This window comes from Calonectris borealis, chromosome 19 (assembly GCF_964195595.1).
Source record: "Calonectris borealis chromosome 19, bCalBor7.hap1.2, whole genome shotgun sequence".
Lineage (NCBI taxonomy): Eukaryota > Metazoa > Chordata > Aves > Procellariiformes > Procellariidae > Calonectris > Calonectris borealis.
In genome coordinates this window covers 6942900-6961524 of record NC_134330.1, presented here as the reverse complement: position 1 = coordinate 6961524, position 18625 = coordinate 6942900, and the positions used below count along the sequence as shown (strand labels likewise).

The 18625-nt window shown below is 39.9% G+C and overlaps 1 protein-coding gene across 3 annotated transcripts; it reads left to right on the top strand.

The window, feature by feature from the left end:
* The first annotated feature begins 3019 nt into the window (after positions 1 to 3019).
* On the top strand, positions 3020 to 17989 carry KCTD7 (potassium channel tetramerization domain containing 7). 3 transcript variants are annotated; one of them, XM_075168797.1, is made up of 6 exons: positions 3020 to 3132; positions 4931 to 5030; positions 7423 to 7615; positions 8409 to 8578; positions 10253 to 10431; positions 10940 to 17989. In XM_075168797.1, the coding sequence occupies exons 3-6, from the start codon at positions 7472 to 7474 to the stop codon at positions 11314 to 11316; spliced, it is 870 nt and encodes a 289-aa protein (XP_075024898.1). In that variant the 5' UTR covers positions 3020 to 3132; positions 4931 to 5030; positions 7423 to 7471; the 3' UTR covers positions 11317 to 17989. The 3 variants fall into 3 exon arrangements, with proteins under 3 accessions (XP_075024898.1, XP_075024901.1, XP_075024900.1); XM_075168800.1 differs by having other exon boundaries at positions 3043 to 3132; positions 4935 to 5030; XM_075168799.1 differs by lacking the exon at positions 3020 to 3132 and adding an exon at positions 3484 to 4271.
* The last annotated feature ends 636 nt before the right edge of the window (positions 17990 to 18625 follow it).

The following is an 18625-nucleotide window of genomic DNA, read 5'->3' as shown; positions in this document are numbered from 1 at the left end:
GTAATAAAAGAGTATGCAGTCCTGCTCATTTGCTCGTCTTGATTTAGTTAAGGTGATTTTTTTAAACTTATGTAACTCCATGTAAGATTCTGGGTAAGAAAAATACGAAGATATGGATCTTGATTCAGAATCTGTAAAAATCACATTGAGGTAAGTCCTAGTGGTGAGAGCTACAAAAGCATAGTTCACATGCTTCAAGAATCACAGTTGCAGTTCTAGGTGGCTCGTCACAATTTGCAGTATTGGGTTGTCAGCGCTATTTTAGAACTTGAAATTGAAAGGAGTACATAAAACTGTACCACTACTTGTCCAGGCATTCTTCAGCAGAGTTTCTTGTTCATTTTAGTATCTGTGTGTCTTTCAGCACTATGGCATACCTGCACAGCAGATTCAGGTCCCCATTTTAACACAATAGTGAAACTTGAAAGATGACTCGTAATCGTCTCGTCTTTAGTTTTTAAATCAATTGCCCTTTCTAGACAGAGGAAACTGCTAAAGATGAGCTCATTTGTATAATTTGCTTTTGGTATGTCCCATAGCCAATATTTTCAATAAACTGCATTTTAGTTGTTGAATTAACAATGGCAAGATTGTGCAGGGAACTCGGTAAATTCCAGACTAGTCAACGAATGAATGGTGCAAGATTTACTGTATTAATCCAGGATTTTTACTTGTCAACTGTGTTATCAAATGTTCTAGCTTGACAACAAAAGATGACAAAATGCATCCAGTTTAAATATAGCCAAAAGCAACATGCCACACAAATATACCCAGCATAAATATTTATGATGTGGCCATAAGCATAGCACTCTCTATAGCCCTAAAAGTAGCCAAAAGCACCAATTGGAAATAATGGATATAAAAGTTCTCCAAAGATTAATTGCAGGTCTTCATTCTGAAATCGGTAGAGAAACCATCATCTTTTCATGTAGGCAATGTTAAAATGACTAAAACATCTACTTCATTTTGCCACATACCTCTTTCAAAAATGTATTTAAAACTACAGTATTTCTATCTAAAGCTGCTGTCCAGTTTCTGAGAAGCCAAATTGTTAATGTCCCAGCAGTAACTACCACTGGTACATTGTAATGAGAGAGACACTTTCAGCGTGTAAATGCAGCCACTTTCACAAGTATTTTGAATGTAAGTGGAAATCCAGTGTTTTGGGTTTGTTTTTTTTTTACATCTAAATATGCTCCAAGAAGTAACTCTAATGATAAATGATGGAAAAGATGCCACATTCCTTACAGGAAAGTTTTTAATGGCTGTGGTTAGTCTTGACAGTGACTTTTCACCTACTGAGATAAGTGATTACACTTAATTATGCATTATTTGTAATTACAAAATGTTGTCAGGGATAAAACCAGAATATTACATTGAAAGCTCAAACATAACTTTATTTTTCTTTTTCTTTAGAAAAAAGACTGCTGCCCTTTCAATGGAAATGATCTTAAAAGGACTGTCCCACTGAGATCAGTGAGGTGTACTGCTCACGGCCTGCTTTTTTCAGAGTTTTCTCCCCCATTTCTTTCATACTGTTTTTGTTCAAAATTTTGTTGTTGTGAGCGCATGTAAACCTGTCAAAAAAAAAAATCACTGATGTTAATGTAGAACTGTATTACACTCGCACAACTATTTTTTAAGGTTTTAAAAAACGCAAAGCAATGCCTGTCTCCGAAATTGCTATTCTGTCTTGATTCTAAAACTCCATTTTCAAAGATACTTTTTTTTTTTTCCTGTAGCAGTTTGGTTTTAAATGTATAAGCTTTCAAAAGAGTGGTCTGTGCTTGTCCTAAAAGATTTTCGGTGGAACAGTTGTTTGTTTTATTCACATGTGGAAATTGTTAAATATCTTTTATTTAAAAAAAAATTAATAATTTACATGTACAATTACAATTCAATGATCTTTTGTATTTTATTTTTCAAAATAAATGCTTTAAATGTGACTTTTTTTTATTACTGTGTTTGCCTCAGTTAAGATTTAAATAATTCAAGATATTGATATATTACTCAGATGGAAGATATGATCTAATATCCTGAGTTTGGATCTCTTTAAGGTTTACAATTGAATGCATTTTGTTTGCTTTTAATAGCTGGGTGATGAGAAAAAGTAAATTAGAGTATCCTACTGAGAGGAAGAAGAGAGTGATATGAGATTTGTTTAGTGCAGGAAAAAGTAGGTAATTTTTAGCCTGTTGAATTTGTCTTCAAAAGCAACTGTGTTCAGACAGGTTCCTCTGTTTCTTTTGTCGCTACAACTCCCATTTTGAGATCGTTGACCTGTATTTGTAAAACCACCAGTGAACGAACGACGTTGAGGTGCCTTCAGGGCACAGGTTGATTTCACGCTTTGGTACAGATTTACCAAATCCTTAGCACTTGCGGTTGTTCGCAGAAGCGAGCCCGGAGCACCCCCTAGTGACGCCGCAGGGAAGTGCCGCCCCTCGCTTTCTCCCTGGGGAACGCTGGCGGCTCTCACCCCGCACCGCGGCGGCCTGGGGCGGCAGGACCGGCCCCGGCCCCGGCCGGCTGCGGCGGCTGCCTGCCCCCGGTGCCTCCCTTCTTGGTGGAGGGAGAGCGAGGGGCCAGCACGGGCGTTCCACTAACGGAGCGGCCGTTAATTGATGGGTTATGGGACATTTCCCCTCATAGATGAGCAGAAAGGAGGAAAAAACCAAGACAAGGCCCGGGCGCCCTCATGTGAACGGTGCGGGGAGGGGGCTCCCGCCGCCCCCCGTGAGGGGACAGTCCCCGTCCCCGCCTCGGCGGCCCCGCCCGCGCAGGACCCGGATGGGCCCTACGTGACGCGGGGGCGCGGCGGCCGCTCTCGCCCCCCGCTCCGGAGCCGCCGCCGCCGCGGGCGGGCAGCAGGTGAGGGCGGGCGGTCCCGCTCCTCTCCTGGGCGGCGGGGCAGCGGGTGCCGGGGCGGGCGGGGGAGAGGCGGTGCCACCGCCCCCGTGACGGCCCTTCTCCCTCCCTCGGCAGATGTGGCGGCGGGCGGGCGGCGCGGCGCCGGGCTGGGCGTGGAAGACGCGGCGGCGGGTGGTTCCCCCGCGGCCCGGCAGGGGGCATGAGCGCGGCCGGGGGCGCGGCGGCGGCGGCACCGTTAAGCGACCACCGGCACCCTGTCAGGTGAGGGGCGGGAAAACACCCCGCGGCGCTGGGCTGAGGCGCTGCCCGGGCCCGGGCCCGGCTCGGGGAACGGGAGGGTATCGGTGAAGCGCTCGGAGAACGGCGGTTTCCAGGGACCGCCGGGGGAGCGGGGAGCTGCTGCCTGCCCGGGGCCGCCGCCCGACCGCCGGGCGGGGTAGCGGCAGCACCTCGGCCTGGGCCTGTCACAACTCCCGCATCTGCAGGCGCTTTCCGGTGAACTCTGTTAACGTTTAAGCTGTTTCGAAGGACCTAGCAAGGCGCTAAGCAACAGTTAATATTTAACTGCCTAACTGCTATTTAATTTGCTGGATACCAGGCTTACCCGCACGTCTGGCTCAGTTTCTGAGCTCGCTTGGGACTGTGGTGCCCCGTCCACAGATGGGATGATGCCTCCGCACCTGACGGTGGTGAAACTGGAAAGCTGCTTCAAGCTCATAAAGGCTTGTCCGTGCTGTGAAATTCCGTGTAAGGCGGCAGTTGCTGCAACCAGCGAGTACAGCCTGAGTGGCCTTTATCCGCTGGTCATTCGGCAGCCTCTGGTTAGGCCTCCCCGCTGCCCTCTTCCTACCCAAGAAGGTCACTGTGGTGGTGAAGCGTCCCATCGTACCCTCCCATACCGTGTGTCTTTGCTCTCCGATGCAAAAGTTAACTTACAGTATCCCTTCATCATACTCTGTGTTGTCTTTTGCTAATGATTAGCGATGCTGAGCATATCCAGAATTTTACAGTCAAATGTATAATACAGTTTACTGGAGCTCAGAGATCCCTGCCCTGTTTCAGGATGTTTCTTTGCTATTCTGATGGAGATTCATTAGAACTAACTGGATGTCTTGTCTTTTCCCACTTTGTTCACACAAACCTTTGATCATCTGAGTCTCTTGAAGAATGCTATGGAGACTGCTAAGTGACGTCTCATTTTGCGTCCTCACAGGGACTCAGTTTCTCTTGAAAAAGGGAGAGCCTTCTTAACAATCTGGTTGGTATCTCCCCAAAACAAGCACATTCCAGTGAGTTAGCTTTGAATAGCAGTTTGTGTAGGTCTCCTGTGATGGATTCATACATCAGTACCTTGATGAAAAAGACTTTGACCGTGTAATCATTATGTCACTTTTTTATAGGTACGTAACTTTGCCAACACTGGTGTAACCTCAGAAGGTATTTAAGAGAAAGTTGTTTAAACCGATACGGAAAAGTTGATGGAACAGCAGAGCCTTGAAAAGCTTTTTTGAATCTTAGTATCAAGTAAAACTTGATGCAGCTCTAGGGTTGCTATCATTCCCTAGGGAATGAAGGAAAACTTGCAGGTCCAGTTCATTTAGTGAGCTTTCTTTGGTGTGTGTATGTGAGATAGTATCTGAGCTCTCCATAACAAAGCTCGGGGAAGTAATCTCTGCCATTTAAATGACAGGTAGCTTGTAAACTGGAAGGAGGTATTTCTGGATGGTGCTGACGTATGATTCAGTTAAATATTTGATTTAATAATAATTTTATTTATTGATGATGTTTTCTCATTAATTATCTGTTGATCTGGATCTAGACGTATTTGGAAGTGAAATGGGTGAATTTACTTAGTTTAAATAAAACAAACCCTGTAACTTTAATGAGAGACTTAACAAAAATATTTTTGTGCAGTTAGTAATAATTATTGCGCACGCTTTAAGTGGCAAGAAGAGAATATTCAGATGGATGCATATTACTCATGAAATGCAGAGAACCAAAATGCAGAAGATTGTATGTCAGAAAACTGGCCAGTGATTAGCTTATGTTTTTCTTTTAGGAAGACTCTCTGTTCCAGTCAGCATACTGCTGTTTCACTACTCCGTGTCCGTGGATGAACAGGAAGTGAAGCAAACCTTTTAATGAACATCAAAAAACAGGTTAAACTTGTCAATGATCAATCTCTTCATTTTACTGCCACTAACCTTATTCTTGAAATGCTGGACTAATTATGGGCTGAGATCTTGTATGCTAAACCTCACTATTTAGGAGATTGTTTTATGTGAATGTTCCAATGGCAAAGAAGGTTATTACTCATGAGCGTAACATAATTAACGTATGCTTTCTCATGTTTTTTTCCTAAACCTTGGTGTCATGTTGAAGGAGGATTATGAAAGAGGAAGAAGAATTCCTTTTTCTCAAACCTCTACTTCTGGTGGGAAAGAGGACGTTTTTGGTACAGTGCCAAATGGATGAACATACCCAAAACACATTCTGTGGTCCATGATTCCGATATACTTAATGGAGCTGAATTTTGTTTATTCAGAGTACGCTCCATTTACGTGAAATCTATGGGACGTTCTTGAAAAATTTAGACAATTGAACACATTTTTGGTCAGTCTTTAGTTCTTTTGGATACTCTTAAGAGAACTAGAAATACAGCAGTCAAAGCACTGGTGTCAAGTAACAGCATTATAAATAATACATTCACAGTAAATACAGGCTCACACTCAATTTTGACTATACATCTTATAAATTAAGCTTCTGCAAGCTGTTTCTTGATGATAATTTGTTTACCTCCTTAAAGGAGTCCCCACCAAAATAATCTTTCATTTATGTTGTATATGTTCTTTATCTGTGAGGGATAGTTGACTTGTTTTGATAATCGGTGATGTCAGAATAAATGTTGTTTCAGGACAAATATTACAATTGTTAATGGGGTGTGGACATTGAGAAGCCCTTCCATCCTTATTTATCTGCCTGTGCATTGTACTGTGGTGGAAAAATGATTATGAAGTGAAAGTCCATCTTTTGAACTGTAGAGAAGAGAAATTAAATACCTATCTTGAGCTGAGACAAATCTCTTAACAAGCTGCAGTTTAAAAAGAAATTTTTGAAACTTCACAGTCCCTACTTATCTAGGTTATATGGGGGTGTTAAACAGGATCTAGAATTCACCTCCAAATTTTGGTGAAAGCAGGCTATGTACATTTCCACAGAATGTGGAGGTTTTGATCTGATTAGCTTTCTAAAGAGTATCTGTTTTGACCAAGAGCATCCCAGTTCTGTCTGGGTTCATTCTGAACTTGTAGCGTTTTCTTTAAGAGCTAAGATCTACAGACAGCCTGACGATGTGTATAATGAATGTATTAGCAGAATTACTAAGGAAGAATAATCATGGCTATTAAAATTTTATGTCATTTCTGCTTGTTGATTTTGATGGGAAGCAACCTTTAAGAAGCATTTATTTAGTCAATAAATAAATGTACCAGATGTGCTTGTGCAAATATTCCTACTCTTTTTACATTTTATAGTGATTTGAGAGAAGGAGCTTGCAGGGTTAGAGAGCTAGATAAAGCCTCCAGTGGTATAATGTCTGTTAGGATGTTGTGATGCCACTGGAGACACCACGGCAATCTTGTAAACAGAGGTGCTTTTTACATAAGAATGCCGTGTAAAGAGAACAGCAGGGTTTCTAGTCTTTCCTACTCTGCTCTTTCAATTATTATTTTTATAGTGCAGCTTATTGTTAGTCCGTCCTGTCTGCTGGTTGAAGAGGGACTGTGAAAGCGTTGTAGTTGGTGTTGCTATGCATTTTTTTCTGTGCAGGAGAGGAAATTGATAATTAGCAGTAAACGCACAAGGTAATATGTGGACTTAAATACATGCGTATCAGATGTCTGCGTTTGTGTACGGTACGATGTGATGCAGTGGGCAGGAAAACGGCCGTTTTCTCTGTCCGGTTAGAAAGCTCAATTTTCACGTTTCGCAGGAAATGCTAGAACTGAAGAGAGAGCCTTTACGGTGCCTGTCACTGTCCGTAGCAGGGGCTGGTCGGCTTTTGCAGCTGAAGGTGATAGACTGGGAGCTCGGTCGGGAGCAGGAGCCCGGGGTGTTGCACAGTGCACACGGCCAATGAGAGCGTGCATTTCAGGACCTGCTTCTGCAGATGGCCTATTGCGATGGACGGAGTGGAACTGCAGCCACCCAAATTCACCCAGCAAATGACATTTTGCTGCAAAAGCGTGGCAGAGCCAATCACGCACTGCACCGCGCAGCCAATGGACGCCGGTCTCTTACCCAGCCACTGGCAGGGGCTCTGTGACTGTAGGACCTTGGTACAGCTCTGCAAACTGCATTCCTGCAGAGACAGCCCTCTCCGAGTTTGTTTCTCAGCACAATAGTCATCCGTGCTGTGATTCACTTCCCAGGAATAACAATGCCATTGTAAATTATCGGTGCCAAGCCGGGGAGTGACGTGCCTTGCCTGCTACGTGATCTGCAGCTGGTGTGGAGAGCGCCTAAGTAATTTGGGTCTTGTTTCCCATTTAGCATTGCCACGGCTGCCTACCCAGCAGACCTGCTTACGAGAGCCAGAGGGATGGTGGTAGTTACAGGGCAGAACAAAGTGAGTGGAAACCCGGATGATGCCATGTCGAGCTCAGATGCAGAGGATGATTTCCAAGAGCCAGCCACTCCTACTGCAACCCAGGCGGGACAAGCACTACCTCTGCTGCCTCAGCAGGTAAGAGCTCTCTGGTACTGTTCATCTGATAAGGTCCAGTTCTTGCAGCACATACTGCTCAGGTGCCAGAGAATTCAGGATTTCTTTGCTGGAGTATTTATGGATATCCAGTTCAGTTTCCATTAGTAGCTAAATGCTTGAATAAAACTAAGTCTCTTGAATTTTACTTCAGTAGCTTGGCAGCATTACTTAGAATTTCCATCCATGTTTGGACTTGACAAATACAACTAGGTGTTTATTCTGGTACCGAGGCATCTTAAAGTATGACATTAAGATTTAGGCCTGCTGTAAACCTAATGTAAATACAGAATCACTGGGTTTTTTTCAGTGCATAGTAGAGTAGAGTAGAGTAGTGTAAAGGAACCAGTAAAGTAGCAACTGAGTGCAAGTCCCAAGGTTGGCCTGAGATTTCTTACCTTTTTGTGTGTGTATGGAAGGGGAGGTGGGGGAGTTTGTTTTGTTCTTTCTTTCCCCAAAAGAGCCAAGAGGAGGCATTCATGCTTTTAGTGAATATCTGGTTTTAAAGCTGAGTGATTACTGCTGTTTCAGATTTCCAACTAAAATGAAAACATTCACTGATTACACCCAGAACCCAGCCAAAGTATTCAAGGTATTAACCCTTGAACCTTACTGTTTTGTGGCAACAAGCCAGGAAAGAAGCATTTGTCGGACCAAATTGTGTCAGAGTGGCAAAGACTGTATGCTGTGTCTTCTAGAAGTTGTAACCCTTTTGGCCTGAACGTGTCTGCAAAGGACTAGAGGCTCATTTCTGATGATGTGATTGCTGTTGCAGTTTCCAGAAGTTGTTCCACTAAACGTAGGAGGCATGTATTTTACAACAAGACTGTCAACACTGAGACGTTACGAGGACACAATGTTGGCGGCTATGTTCAGTGGAAGACACTATATTCCAACAGATGCTGAAGGCAGATACTTTATTGACAGAGATGGAACCTACTTTGGGTATGTACAGTGTCCTCGGTAGTATACTTTAAAAGTTATTACTGAAGAAAATTATTTTTAAAGAAAAATAAGTTTTAACAATTTCTTTCCTGCTAGTTAAATCATATTTTTGTAGTAGGTAAACGTGACTGGCTGGCATCCACGCCTTCAAAACATCTCAAGAGAAGAGTATATTGTAATTAAAAAACTATTTGTTTTATTCCTAAGGGCTTAAGTTTTACAGTGGGAAAAAAAAAACAAGTAATGTTTTGAATTTGTACATTGTCTCCTCTAGAGTATCTCCTTTCAAGGTATCAAGTTGTTTTGATGTTTTAAAGAAGAATGTATTTGGCAATGCTTTTCATAGGAAGCTCTTTTGTACAACACTGTTTTTAATTGATATTACAGTATTTATGATAAAGAGGGAATGGAAGGAATACATCTAGGTTTCTTAAACAGTTGAAAGTATGATTTTTTCAGTGTTTAAACAGGATATAACGTAACTGGTAAAAAAGCACAAGCCTCAAAGAATTTTTTTAAAATTATTTTTGCTGGTAGTGCCATATTCCGTCACCTTCAGGATTCCTTCTTAGGTGTTTAGCTTTTGTTTTATTTTTAATTAAACTAACCATGATCAAATATTCTGTTTGAATTGGTGTGAGATTGCTAGAAAAGGTAAGCAGTGTTCATGGGTTAATGTTCATGGGTTAAGGTCTTTGCCCAAAGCACGCTTTGCAATTTAACTACATTTCTTGTTTCTCCTTTGTAGACATTTCCTTAATTTCTTGGACAGAGAAGGATTGAATTATTTTCAAAGCACATTTGGATTGTACCATAATCTGGGACAGAAATAGATTAAGCCACTATATTTATTGGCAAATAATTGTTTCTTTACATTTGGCAATCCGCTTTGTTGGAAAATCAGTTCATTTGTGATGTTATCAATCTGAATTGAAAATTTAGCTGGAAGAGAGAGCCAAGTTAGTACGTGCTGTATTTGTTGACATTGTAATGAAGATTGCGGTAATGCTTGGTTTATTTGATACGGCCAATAATACTTTTGTTGGTTAATGCTTATAAAGTGATTTTTTTCCCTGTTAAAAGATCTTGTAGCTTAACAGTGTTTCAGAACTACAAGGAAACGTTTTCTCTCTTTTATTATTATTATTATCATCATCATCATCACCATCATCATTATATATACTACAAGTCTGTGTGGCCCTGATCCTGTGAAGAGAACACCTCCTTTGCAAATTCAGCTAGAATTCTGGTTCTGTGTGGCATAAAATGTCCATGCATATGATTCTCCAGGAAAATGGAAAAGATTATTTTGTCAGAGACCTAAATTTGAAATGCAGTGACTACGATCTCTTTCCCATGAAATACTGTGTCCTCTTCTATTTTAAGTGGTTACTCCACCTTGAACTTTTTGTTTAAGATGTGATGGTATTTTTTTGAATGAGTTTTGACATTAACAGAGGCAAAATGTGAAATGATGACTTGGAAACTTGAACATGGCAAATGCTTTTAAAAATATATGTTGGAAATATGACTCTCATTTCAGTTGCTGTCTAAGTGTAAGGATTTCTGTCTCAATAGAATAAACAATGAATATCCAGCGTTTCTTCTCCTTACCCACCTGTAGCAGTTTTGGCAAAAAAGTGTTACTTAATAATATTTTTGCCCTTTTTTTAGAGACATACTTAACTTCCTACGATCTGGTGACCTGCCACCAAGAGAACGAGTGAGGTCAGTTTACAAGGAAGCTCAGTATTATTCCATAGGACCATTGCTAGACAATCTAGAGGATATCCAGCCTCTTAAAGGAGAAAAAGTTAGACAAGCTTTCCTGGGCCTAATGCCGTATTACAAAGGTAAATAAACAAAGTAGTATTGTCTGTTTCTTCTAGCATGTATACATGGTGCTTTCAGGTCTGCTTTCAGCTTTCAAACTAATTCCGTTGTATTTGAGAAGTTTCTTATGTACCTTTCATGCTCTTTAGATCTGTGAGATCTCCACGTCAGATTTGTTCCTGCTGCATCCAAGGATGTGGATTTTTATGCTGTCTTAAAAGGGAGCAAGATCTAGGCCATAACATGCAAGGCTTATTAAATGAGAAGGTTTCTTTGCTTCTGCATTTGTTCCGTTAGGACCTGCAACTGAAAAAATTTGGGCATATAGTAAGGACACCAATTTCACAAGATAGCTGAGATTGATTTAATTACTATATGTCTAGCTACATGCAACTTCCCATTGCTGCTAATATTATGTTAAGAATAACTTGTTAAACACTGAAGTAGTATCTTTCACATAGAATAATTGCATTTGTTTTCTTTTACTAGGTGTTTCATTGTTATTTTCAACTTTTTATTGTTTTTTAGATCATTTGGAACGGATAATCGAAATAGCAAAGCTTAGAGCTATGCAAAGAAAAGCAAGATTTGCAAAATTGAAGGTCTGTGTCTTCAAAGAAGAGATGCCCATCACTCCCTATGAATGCCCACATTTCAATTCTTTACGTTTTGAAAGGAGTGAAAGTGAGACAAAGCTATTTGAACATCATTGCGAAGTAGATGTATCTTTTGGCCCCTGGGAGGCTGTGGCTGATGTATATGATCTTCTGCACTGTATTGTGACAGACTTGTCTGATAGAGGGATAACTGTGGATCATCAGTGTATTGGTGTGTGTGATAAACACTTGATAAATCACTATTACTGCAAGCGTCCTATCTATGAATTCAAGATTACTTGGTGGTGAGTTATTTTGCCCAGAATGGTGCAGGGGGTAAAAGGACTTCTAGACGACAATTGCTTTTAATATTTTTGCAACGTGTCTCTGGAAATGCATTGCTGCTAACATATATTGGAATCAGTCTGCTGAAATGTTGGCTAACGCTTAGCTGCTCAGCAAAAGGGAACCTGTTACAGAGGCTGAAAAACCTCTGAAATCTTGAAAAACCAGCCTGAAACAAGACTGTTGGCTCAGGTACCTTAACGAGGCACAAAACAAAATCACCTCATGGAAATTCTGGAGAGGAGCATCTAACATCTTTTAAAAGGTGCCACCTACCATGTGGCTTTAGTATCATAGTCTGCAAAATGGATATTGCAGATCTCACCTGCATTATTATAAAGCCAGGGTGCTAATAATGCTGACATAACGTGGTTGAATTTTACCCACTTAGAAATGTTTTAGTCACTGCTTAGACTTACCACATTATAAAATTGAGTAACACCCAGCACAGAGATTTTGGAAATGTAATTTTGATGTAATAGACCATTTAAAAAAATAGGAGTATTCCCTATATATTATTAATTGTTGTCACGATTAAGCTATATTTCTTTTTTAATTAAGAATCTGCGTTGTGAATTATAATATTATATTTCAATTATTTCCATTGTTATAAAAAGGAATAGCAGATTTGGAATATGTTCCTTAATGCTTTTAGGAATAATAACTGTTCATGGAAGACTTGTGCCTGTTTTTAGCCTTAGAAATTCTAAATGTTTACAGTATCTACAAAAAAGAAGCTCTGTAGAATCAGGTCATTTGCAAAGGCTTTTGGTAAATGGGAAAACCCTATATGTATGTTCCTATTAGCAGAAGTAAGAGGAATATTTAATGTATATTATTTTATTACTGACTCTTTTTACATTCTGTGATACTAAACTTTGTTCTAGAGTTAGTCAAATGATGATACTAGACAAGTGCTTCCTTTACCTCACCTTCTTCAGACAATTAACTCTCATTTTTAACATTCTTGTTGACCCTTCCTGGTGTAATACCAGGGAAGAAAAAGAATCAATCTTCATATTCAAATATTTCTCCAATTATCAACCAGTATATCTGGGTAGTAAATTTCTTTTCACAATGAAAGAGACAGCCATCGCAGAATCATATTCTTTTCAGAAGGTAATTGTTGCACTTCTGACATTAGTAACCACATCCCGAAGTTGAATGATGGTATATCCAAAACTGAAAGGTAGGTGTAAACATCTGAAGATATTACTCTGTTGTGAGGTACAGAAAACTCGAGTATTTTTCAAAAAGACCCCACTTGAAGTGGCCTCAAAATAATCTTAAAGAGAGAGGGAAAATAAATGTTTGGATATTGCATTCCATTGGATTAGTTAATCCAAGAATATTGCTTAATTAAACTTGACCAAAACACTTAAGAAACGTGTTAATTACAATGATCAAAATTCTCGGTTACCTGAGGTAATTTTTAGAATAATTCCAAGAACTTTATGATCAAATTGTCTTGCAGAAAAGAGGCAAATTGTTTGCACTGATCGACCTTCACACTTTCATGTATTTAATTTAGGAATTTTTAGTAAATTGTCTCTCTGAGGTGGGGACATATAGCTCTAATGATCTCTTTTCAAATGTTTACTTACAGAGGATCATTGTCAAGTGCTGAGTTTCAAGTCCAGAGCTTAAATTTTGAAATGGGGGGAAGGAGGAAATTATGTGGGTTTGGATCTTATTTTAAGTTCGTTTAAATTGTTTTCTTAAATATTGGCCTTTGTGTTACAAGTTGTTGTAGTTGTGTTTGACAACCCAAAATTGAAAGTCAAACTGAGACTAGTAAAGCTTCCCTAAAAGGAGAGGAAGCTTGCATGGTTTCTTTGTTACTCTGCTGGCTTAATTTGTTTTTTTTTTCCAGGGAATCTTAAACTGCAGACCACAATTTCTAATAAAATAATGTAAGATCTTAAAGCTGAGGCTTACAAAGTTTTGGCTGCTTGTACACTTCAGACATTTAAGTTCAGGGTTTTCAGCATCAGTTTATTTAGAGACTAGAATGAGAATTGCAGTTTTACTGGGTTATTTGGTGTTTTTTGCCACTTCCCATGTATGTATTTACATGGGACATAACTCTGGTTTGAATTTCAGCACTACTTACAGAAATGGAACACAGTCTGATTTAATAGTATGTTTTTTGGTTTGGCTTTAAGAATTTTTCCACTGTTACTCTAGAGAAGCTATGATGACAAAATTCCTGTTTCGATCATGTTTGCTATTTCTTAATACGCACACACTGATATTTTATAATTTTTTCCTGGTTATTGCTTAAATAAGTAAGGAAGACTACCTAACCAAAAAGTTAAAATGAAAATCTTGCTCTGTATCAGTTGGATCTTAATTGAAGCTTTCATCCTTCAGATCCTCCAGAAGACAGCAAACATTAAGTGCAATATTGAAAAAGAAAACACGGATTTGAGTCAACATGCTTTCATTAAACACATACTTTCTGTGTTGTGATTTGTGCAAGTTAACAATATTGTTATTGAGTACACTTGTTCTAAGCAGTCTTTGTTTACAATGGTTTAGATGATATTGCCTAATATGTATTCATTTTTTGACAGAAACAGAAGAGATGTGCAGGCGGATGTCAGGGAAGTATAATCTAATAACTGGTTTATATAACATTATTGACTTATCTTTTCTTGACGTATAGCGTAATTTTTGAAATTCTGCGTTTGCAACAAAAATGTGAGTAGCTGATCTACTAAATCCATGTTTAAGATGATTGATGTTTTTGTATGTCATGAATGCTTTATAATTGTCTAATTAAACTAAATGCCTATGTAATACTGCTGTTTTTTCTTTAGGACTTTTCTTTATATCTGGCTAGGCCAGAGGTTTGTTAGAACATACTTACCTATTTCTCTGTGTTTCTCCTACTTAGCTTTTTTGCCACTCTATCAATCATCTACATCGCTACTTTTCCACCCCCACGGTCCCAAATACCCTGTGTGTGGGGGCTGACACCATAGACAAATCGGCCATGCAGTAAACGGTCTCATGTCATCAGTATAACGTTGCTGTGAATATTATAATTGCAGATCATTAAAACGACAATGCATGTCAGTCCATTTAGCTCATTCAGTGTGAAGGAAAGATATTTTTAATTTCGTATTCTGAGACAGGATACATGCCATTTTTAGTTCCAAATTGATACACAGGAACATGTGTGTTAGAATCAACTTTTTTTTTTTCCCCTAAATAAGAAGTCTCAAATATTTTTAAAGTACAGATTGCATCTCTGGATTGCAGTGATTACTCTGTTTTTTATGAATACTGGGGGTAATAGTGGGACAGTTGAGGGATAGTTATTTAAAAAGTAGAATAGTTAGCTTTTTTTTTTAGGTTGCTGTGTGTCTGAACAAAAACATAACAAGAGTAATCTTTTTAACATCCTTTGTGCATTGTCTAATGGTTTTTAACAGGGAGCAAAGGGAAGTCTTACTATCAGGTCTCATATTAAGTGACTTGGCCAATTTCACAGCGCATTAAATGTTTCTGCATCTGTTTTACACTTGTAAAACAGGAAGGATACCTACTCGTCTTTATAAAGCACTCAAAAATGACACGAAAAGATATTTATGTGCAGCATCCACCTAATGACTTGATTTCAAGTATTTAAAAAAAAAATTTAAAATAACATAACTTTTCAACTTGGTGCGGGCTTCTTAACTTGAATACCACAATACTCTAGGTAGTAATCTGAAATATTGCTGAACTTCCATCCTCCTTGGAGGAAAGCGAAGGTGCTAGCATCTTTGAGCTGGGAAGCCTCTGAGCCATTAGCGAATTCTCTTTCGTCCTCGTGGTGCGTGTTTTCTTCTGAGACTGATGGATTTTTATTATTTTTTTTAAAGCTGATTTTAACCAAAACCTATAATGAGGGATCAATTTCTGCATTGATGAGGGTGTGGGTTCTTTGGTTTGTTTTGGGGGTTTTCAGGTCTTAGGTATCTGAATAGCAAAAGCAGCAAGTTATTGCAGCAGAAAGTTCTGCATACCCCCCTTTTGATGGATTTTTTAAGTTTTAGGAAGTCTGCCTGGGAGACACCTCGTGATGTAATATATGCAAATACCTGAATTTGTTAATGTGAATATTTTTGAGATTTTGTTGTTGTTGTTTCATTGTGTAATACTCTTTCCTGAAACTAGCATGAGAGTTAAGAGTTGGTTTTCTGACAAGCCTGCTTATGCCTTAGATATCCCCTGCCTCCATTTTGTAAAATCACTCATCCCAGAGGTGTTCAATATGTGAAAAAGTAACAGCTCTTATAATTACAGGACGATGAAGAATCTTCCTTGATTCTCAACAATTAGTCCATTAAGAGAATCAGTATTTGTTAAGCCAATTGCAGTCTCCATTCTTCTGCTCCGCTTAGATGCCTGTGGCTTCAACAGTGAAACAAAGTAGTCACAGGGTTGGGTCTGGCTAGCACAAGTTCTTGAAGGCGAAAGTCAAAGACTTCTGTCCTATGAGAAATGTACTGATTTGCATAAGCACATAATCTGGCCTTTACTAAGTGAGCCAATCTGTTTTGAGCCAGATCGTTCCAAGGTATGTATTGTGAAAGACAGAGAGGTTGGCCAGTCCTTTTATTTATGGTTCTCGGTGTATCTGTGTTTTCCCAGTGAAATCTGAAGCCAGGTGAAGTTGCTGATCACAGCCCCCCAGAACACTGCCTGTCTCAATGTATCTGTCTTGTGCATTGAGCATGTGCTGTTTTTTGCAAACATGAAAGTGGGAGGGAATTAGTTCTGCAGTGTATTTCCCCAGGGACAGTCCTCACTGGCTCTGAAGGAGGACTTCGGTGAGATCCTGATTCACAGTGAGATAATGACTCTGACTGGATTCCCCCTTGGTCCTCACCCCTTTCTGTAACCTTTAAGATGTACAACTCTTTAATATTACAATATGGTGACTGATAGTTGCTAAAGAATCAGTGAAAATCTCATTACTGACAAAAATAGCTGAATAAATTAATTAAAAAAACTTATTTATAGCATAATCACTTTAATTTCATTCTTCTGCTTTATTTTTTTCTAACAACTGTTAAGAAATGTAAACTCTTACTCCTTTTAAGGGCTTACATCTGTTTCATAGTAATATGTATTCAGGCTAAGTACTTGTATTTTGGGGTTTGAGGGCCTTGTTTATTGCTTGCTACAAGCTGAAGGATAAGTGCATGATCTCTCATCTGTTTCCTTTTCTCCTTAAAAAAAAAAAAATTACTGATACAGTTAAATGTCATGATTTTCGAGTTCCATTTGGCGTTTGCAACCCCTGGGAACCTTCCTGCCCAGCTTTATTCTTGCTGCTCATTCTTGTTTATAGATGACCTGGGACAGGTGACATGATGAGGAAGATGGTGGAAGTGCCAACAGGGAAAGTTTCATGTCAGAGCTGATTGTTTGCATTGCAGAGCGTTCTTTCCATTTTATTTCAACTCTTGTGCTGCGTGAGGCAGAGGAACGTTCATCACCAGTTATGTCAGGCAGAGGATCCAGTCTGTCTGCAAGCCCAGCTAACCTCGACGGTGTTCAATCCGTGTAAGTTCATTGTATTGTGATATGTGGAGTTAACTGGGTGGGAAGATCCAGCGGCTGTGGATTGTGCTGGGAAATACAGGGTGAGGTGGCCACGGGGTCACGCTACTTCAATTTCAGCATTGTTGTCTGAGGACCTTCATGCCACAGCTTATGCATTGGATCTTTCTTTTCTGCATGGCAAAGCCCAGTAATCAAGTTTGGGATGCAACTGCCTGGCAGGTAAGAGAAGACTTCAGAGCAAAGACTGTAGAAAGATGATCATAATCATCATAAATCTCTGGGACATAATATTTCTTTCACTTTCTTCGTTTAATAACTACTTTACTCTGGACAATTTATAGACCCCACTGGCTTTAAGTTATGATTGGTGTTACTGAACCCTGGAGTTGTATTGATCTCTTTGGTTATTTGTAGGTAAACAATTGTAAATGTTTTCAGGTTGTTCACGCACAGCAGAGAGGACCCAGGATAGTTCTGAGTTTTGGGCTATGGAAACATAATTTCATTTAACAAACGGAAAAAAACTCCAGTCTTTCATTATCTTTCTGCAAATAAGCTAGATTTCAGAGGGTAATTATGTTCTGTTATTATCTTCTGTATATAGTCCTCTAACTGGAAATTCCGTTCCAGAACAGCAGTTCTTAGTCATTTTACTTACACGAGCGTAGTATAAGTTTACCTCCACTTCCACTGTGACTTTTATAAATGGATTTTGTTTTGCTGAATTATAAATTGTACGTGTCTATGCATTGTAACCTGTAATGCCTTTGAAAATCCAGCCTGGATGCTAACGATCAGGGTTTGGAATTATCTCCAGATGTGTTTTGTTTTTAAGTAAGTTGATGTGTGATGTTCAGTACTGTGGGTACTGTAGTGTATTTTTTTTTACTACGTTTGACTTTTCAGTTCAGGTAATATATAGTCTTATGTTTTTTATTTAAAATACATAGAAGAAAATGTGGATATAAAGTTTGTGTTGTGCAATAAAAGTATGTTATACTGAAAATTTTTGGAATCTGGCTAACCTGGTCTGCAGCCACTGCGGCCCCGCTCCTCACATTGCCTGTGATTTGAGTTTGCTTTGCATGACCGCAAATGAAAATTAAGACACCAGTCTCCGTCCCAGGCTGCATTTAACGGCACCAACCACTAACTCGTTTATCATCACTTCCTGAACAGATGGCACTTAGGCAGTGTCTCTCCTCGGGGAGACTGGCTGCTATCAGGTCAGTTCCGTTCTTTCTACCTCCGTGCCCACCCCTTCACGTGAAGCAGCCCAGAGAAGGTCTGTAGCTGTCCCTGCTTGTGCAGTGCTCGAAAAGGAAGTCAAGTTTCTGCATTTGCTTAGCTGGCTGTGTTCAGAAGTATTTCCCCCTTGTTTCTGAAGTAACTAAAATAACATTTTCCTTGCTGTCCCGTTGTCTTGCTAAAGCGATGCCTGCTTTCAGAACTGGATGTCTGTGTTGAGCTGCGGGGGGGGGGAGGAAAAAAAACCCACCGAAACCAGCACACGACAGCACCGTGTTAATGAGAAGCGAAAGAGGAATAGGTTTTAAATAGCAGAAGCTATTTCTCTTCCTGCTGCAGTCAGCATGAACAGACGCCCCTGCGCGCTCCCGCCAGCTGCCCGATCCGGACAGTGCCTGGGTGCGAGGTGTCGGGCGCTGGTGGTGTCTGGAGGGAGGGAGGGGATGCTGCCGTTTGGTGTGCT

Excerpts from the sequence above, each read along its gene's own strand:
- KCTD7 (XM_075168797.1), top strand. The coding sequence starts at position 7,472 with ATGGTGGTAGTTACAGGGCAGAACAAAGTGAGTGGAAACCCGGATGAT. Across the intron at positions 8,579-10,252 it reads AGAGATGGAACCTACTTTGG|AGACATACTTAACTTCCTAC; the intron begins GTATGTACAGTG and ends CCCTTTTTTTAG. Across the intron at positions 10,432-10,939 it reads CCTAATGCCGTATTACAAAG|ATCATTTGGAACGGATAATC; the intron begins GTAAATAAACAA and ends ATTGTTTTTTAG.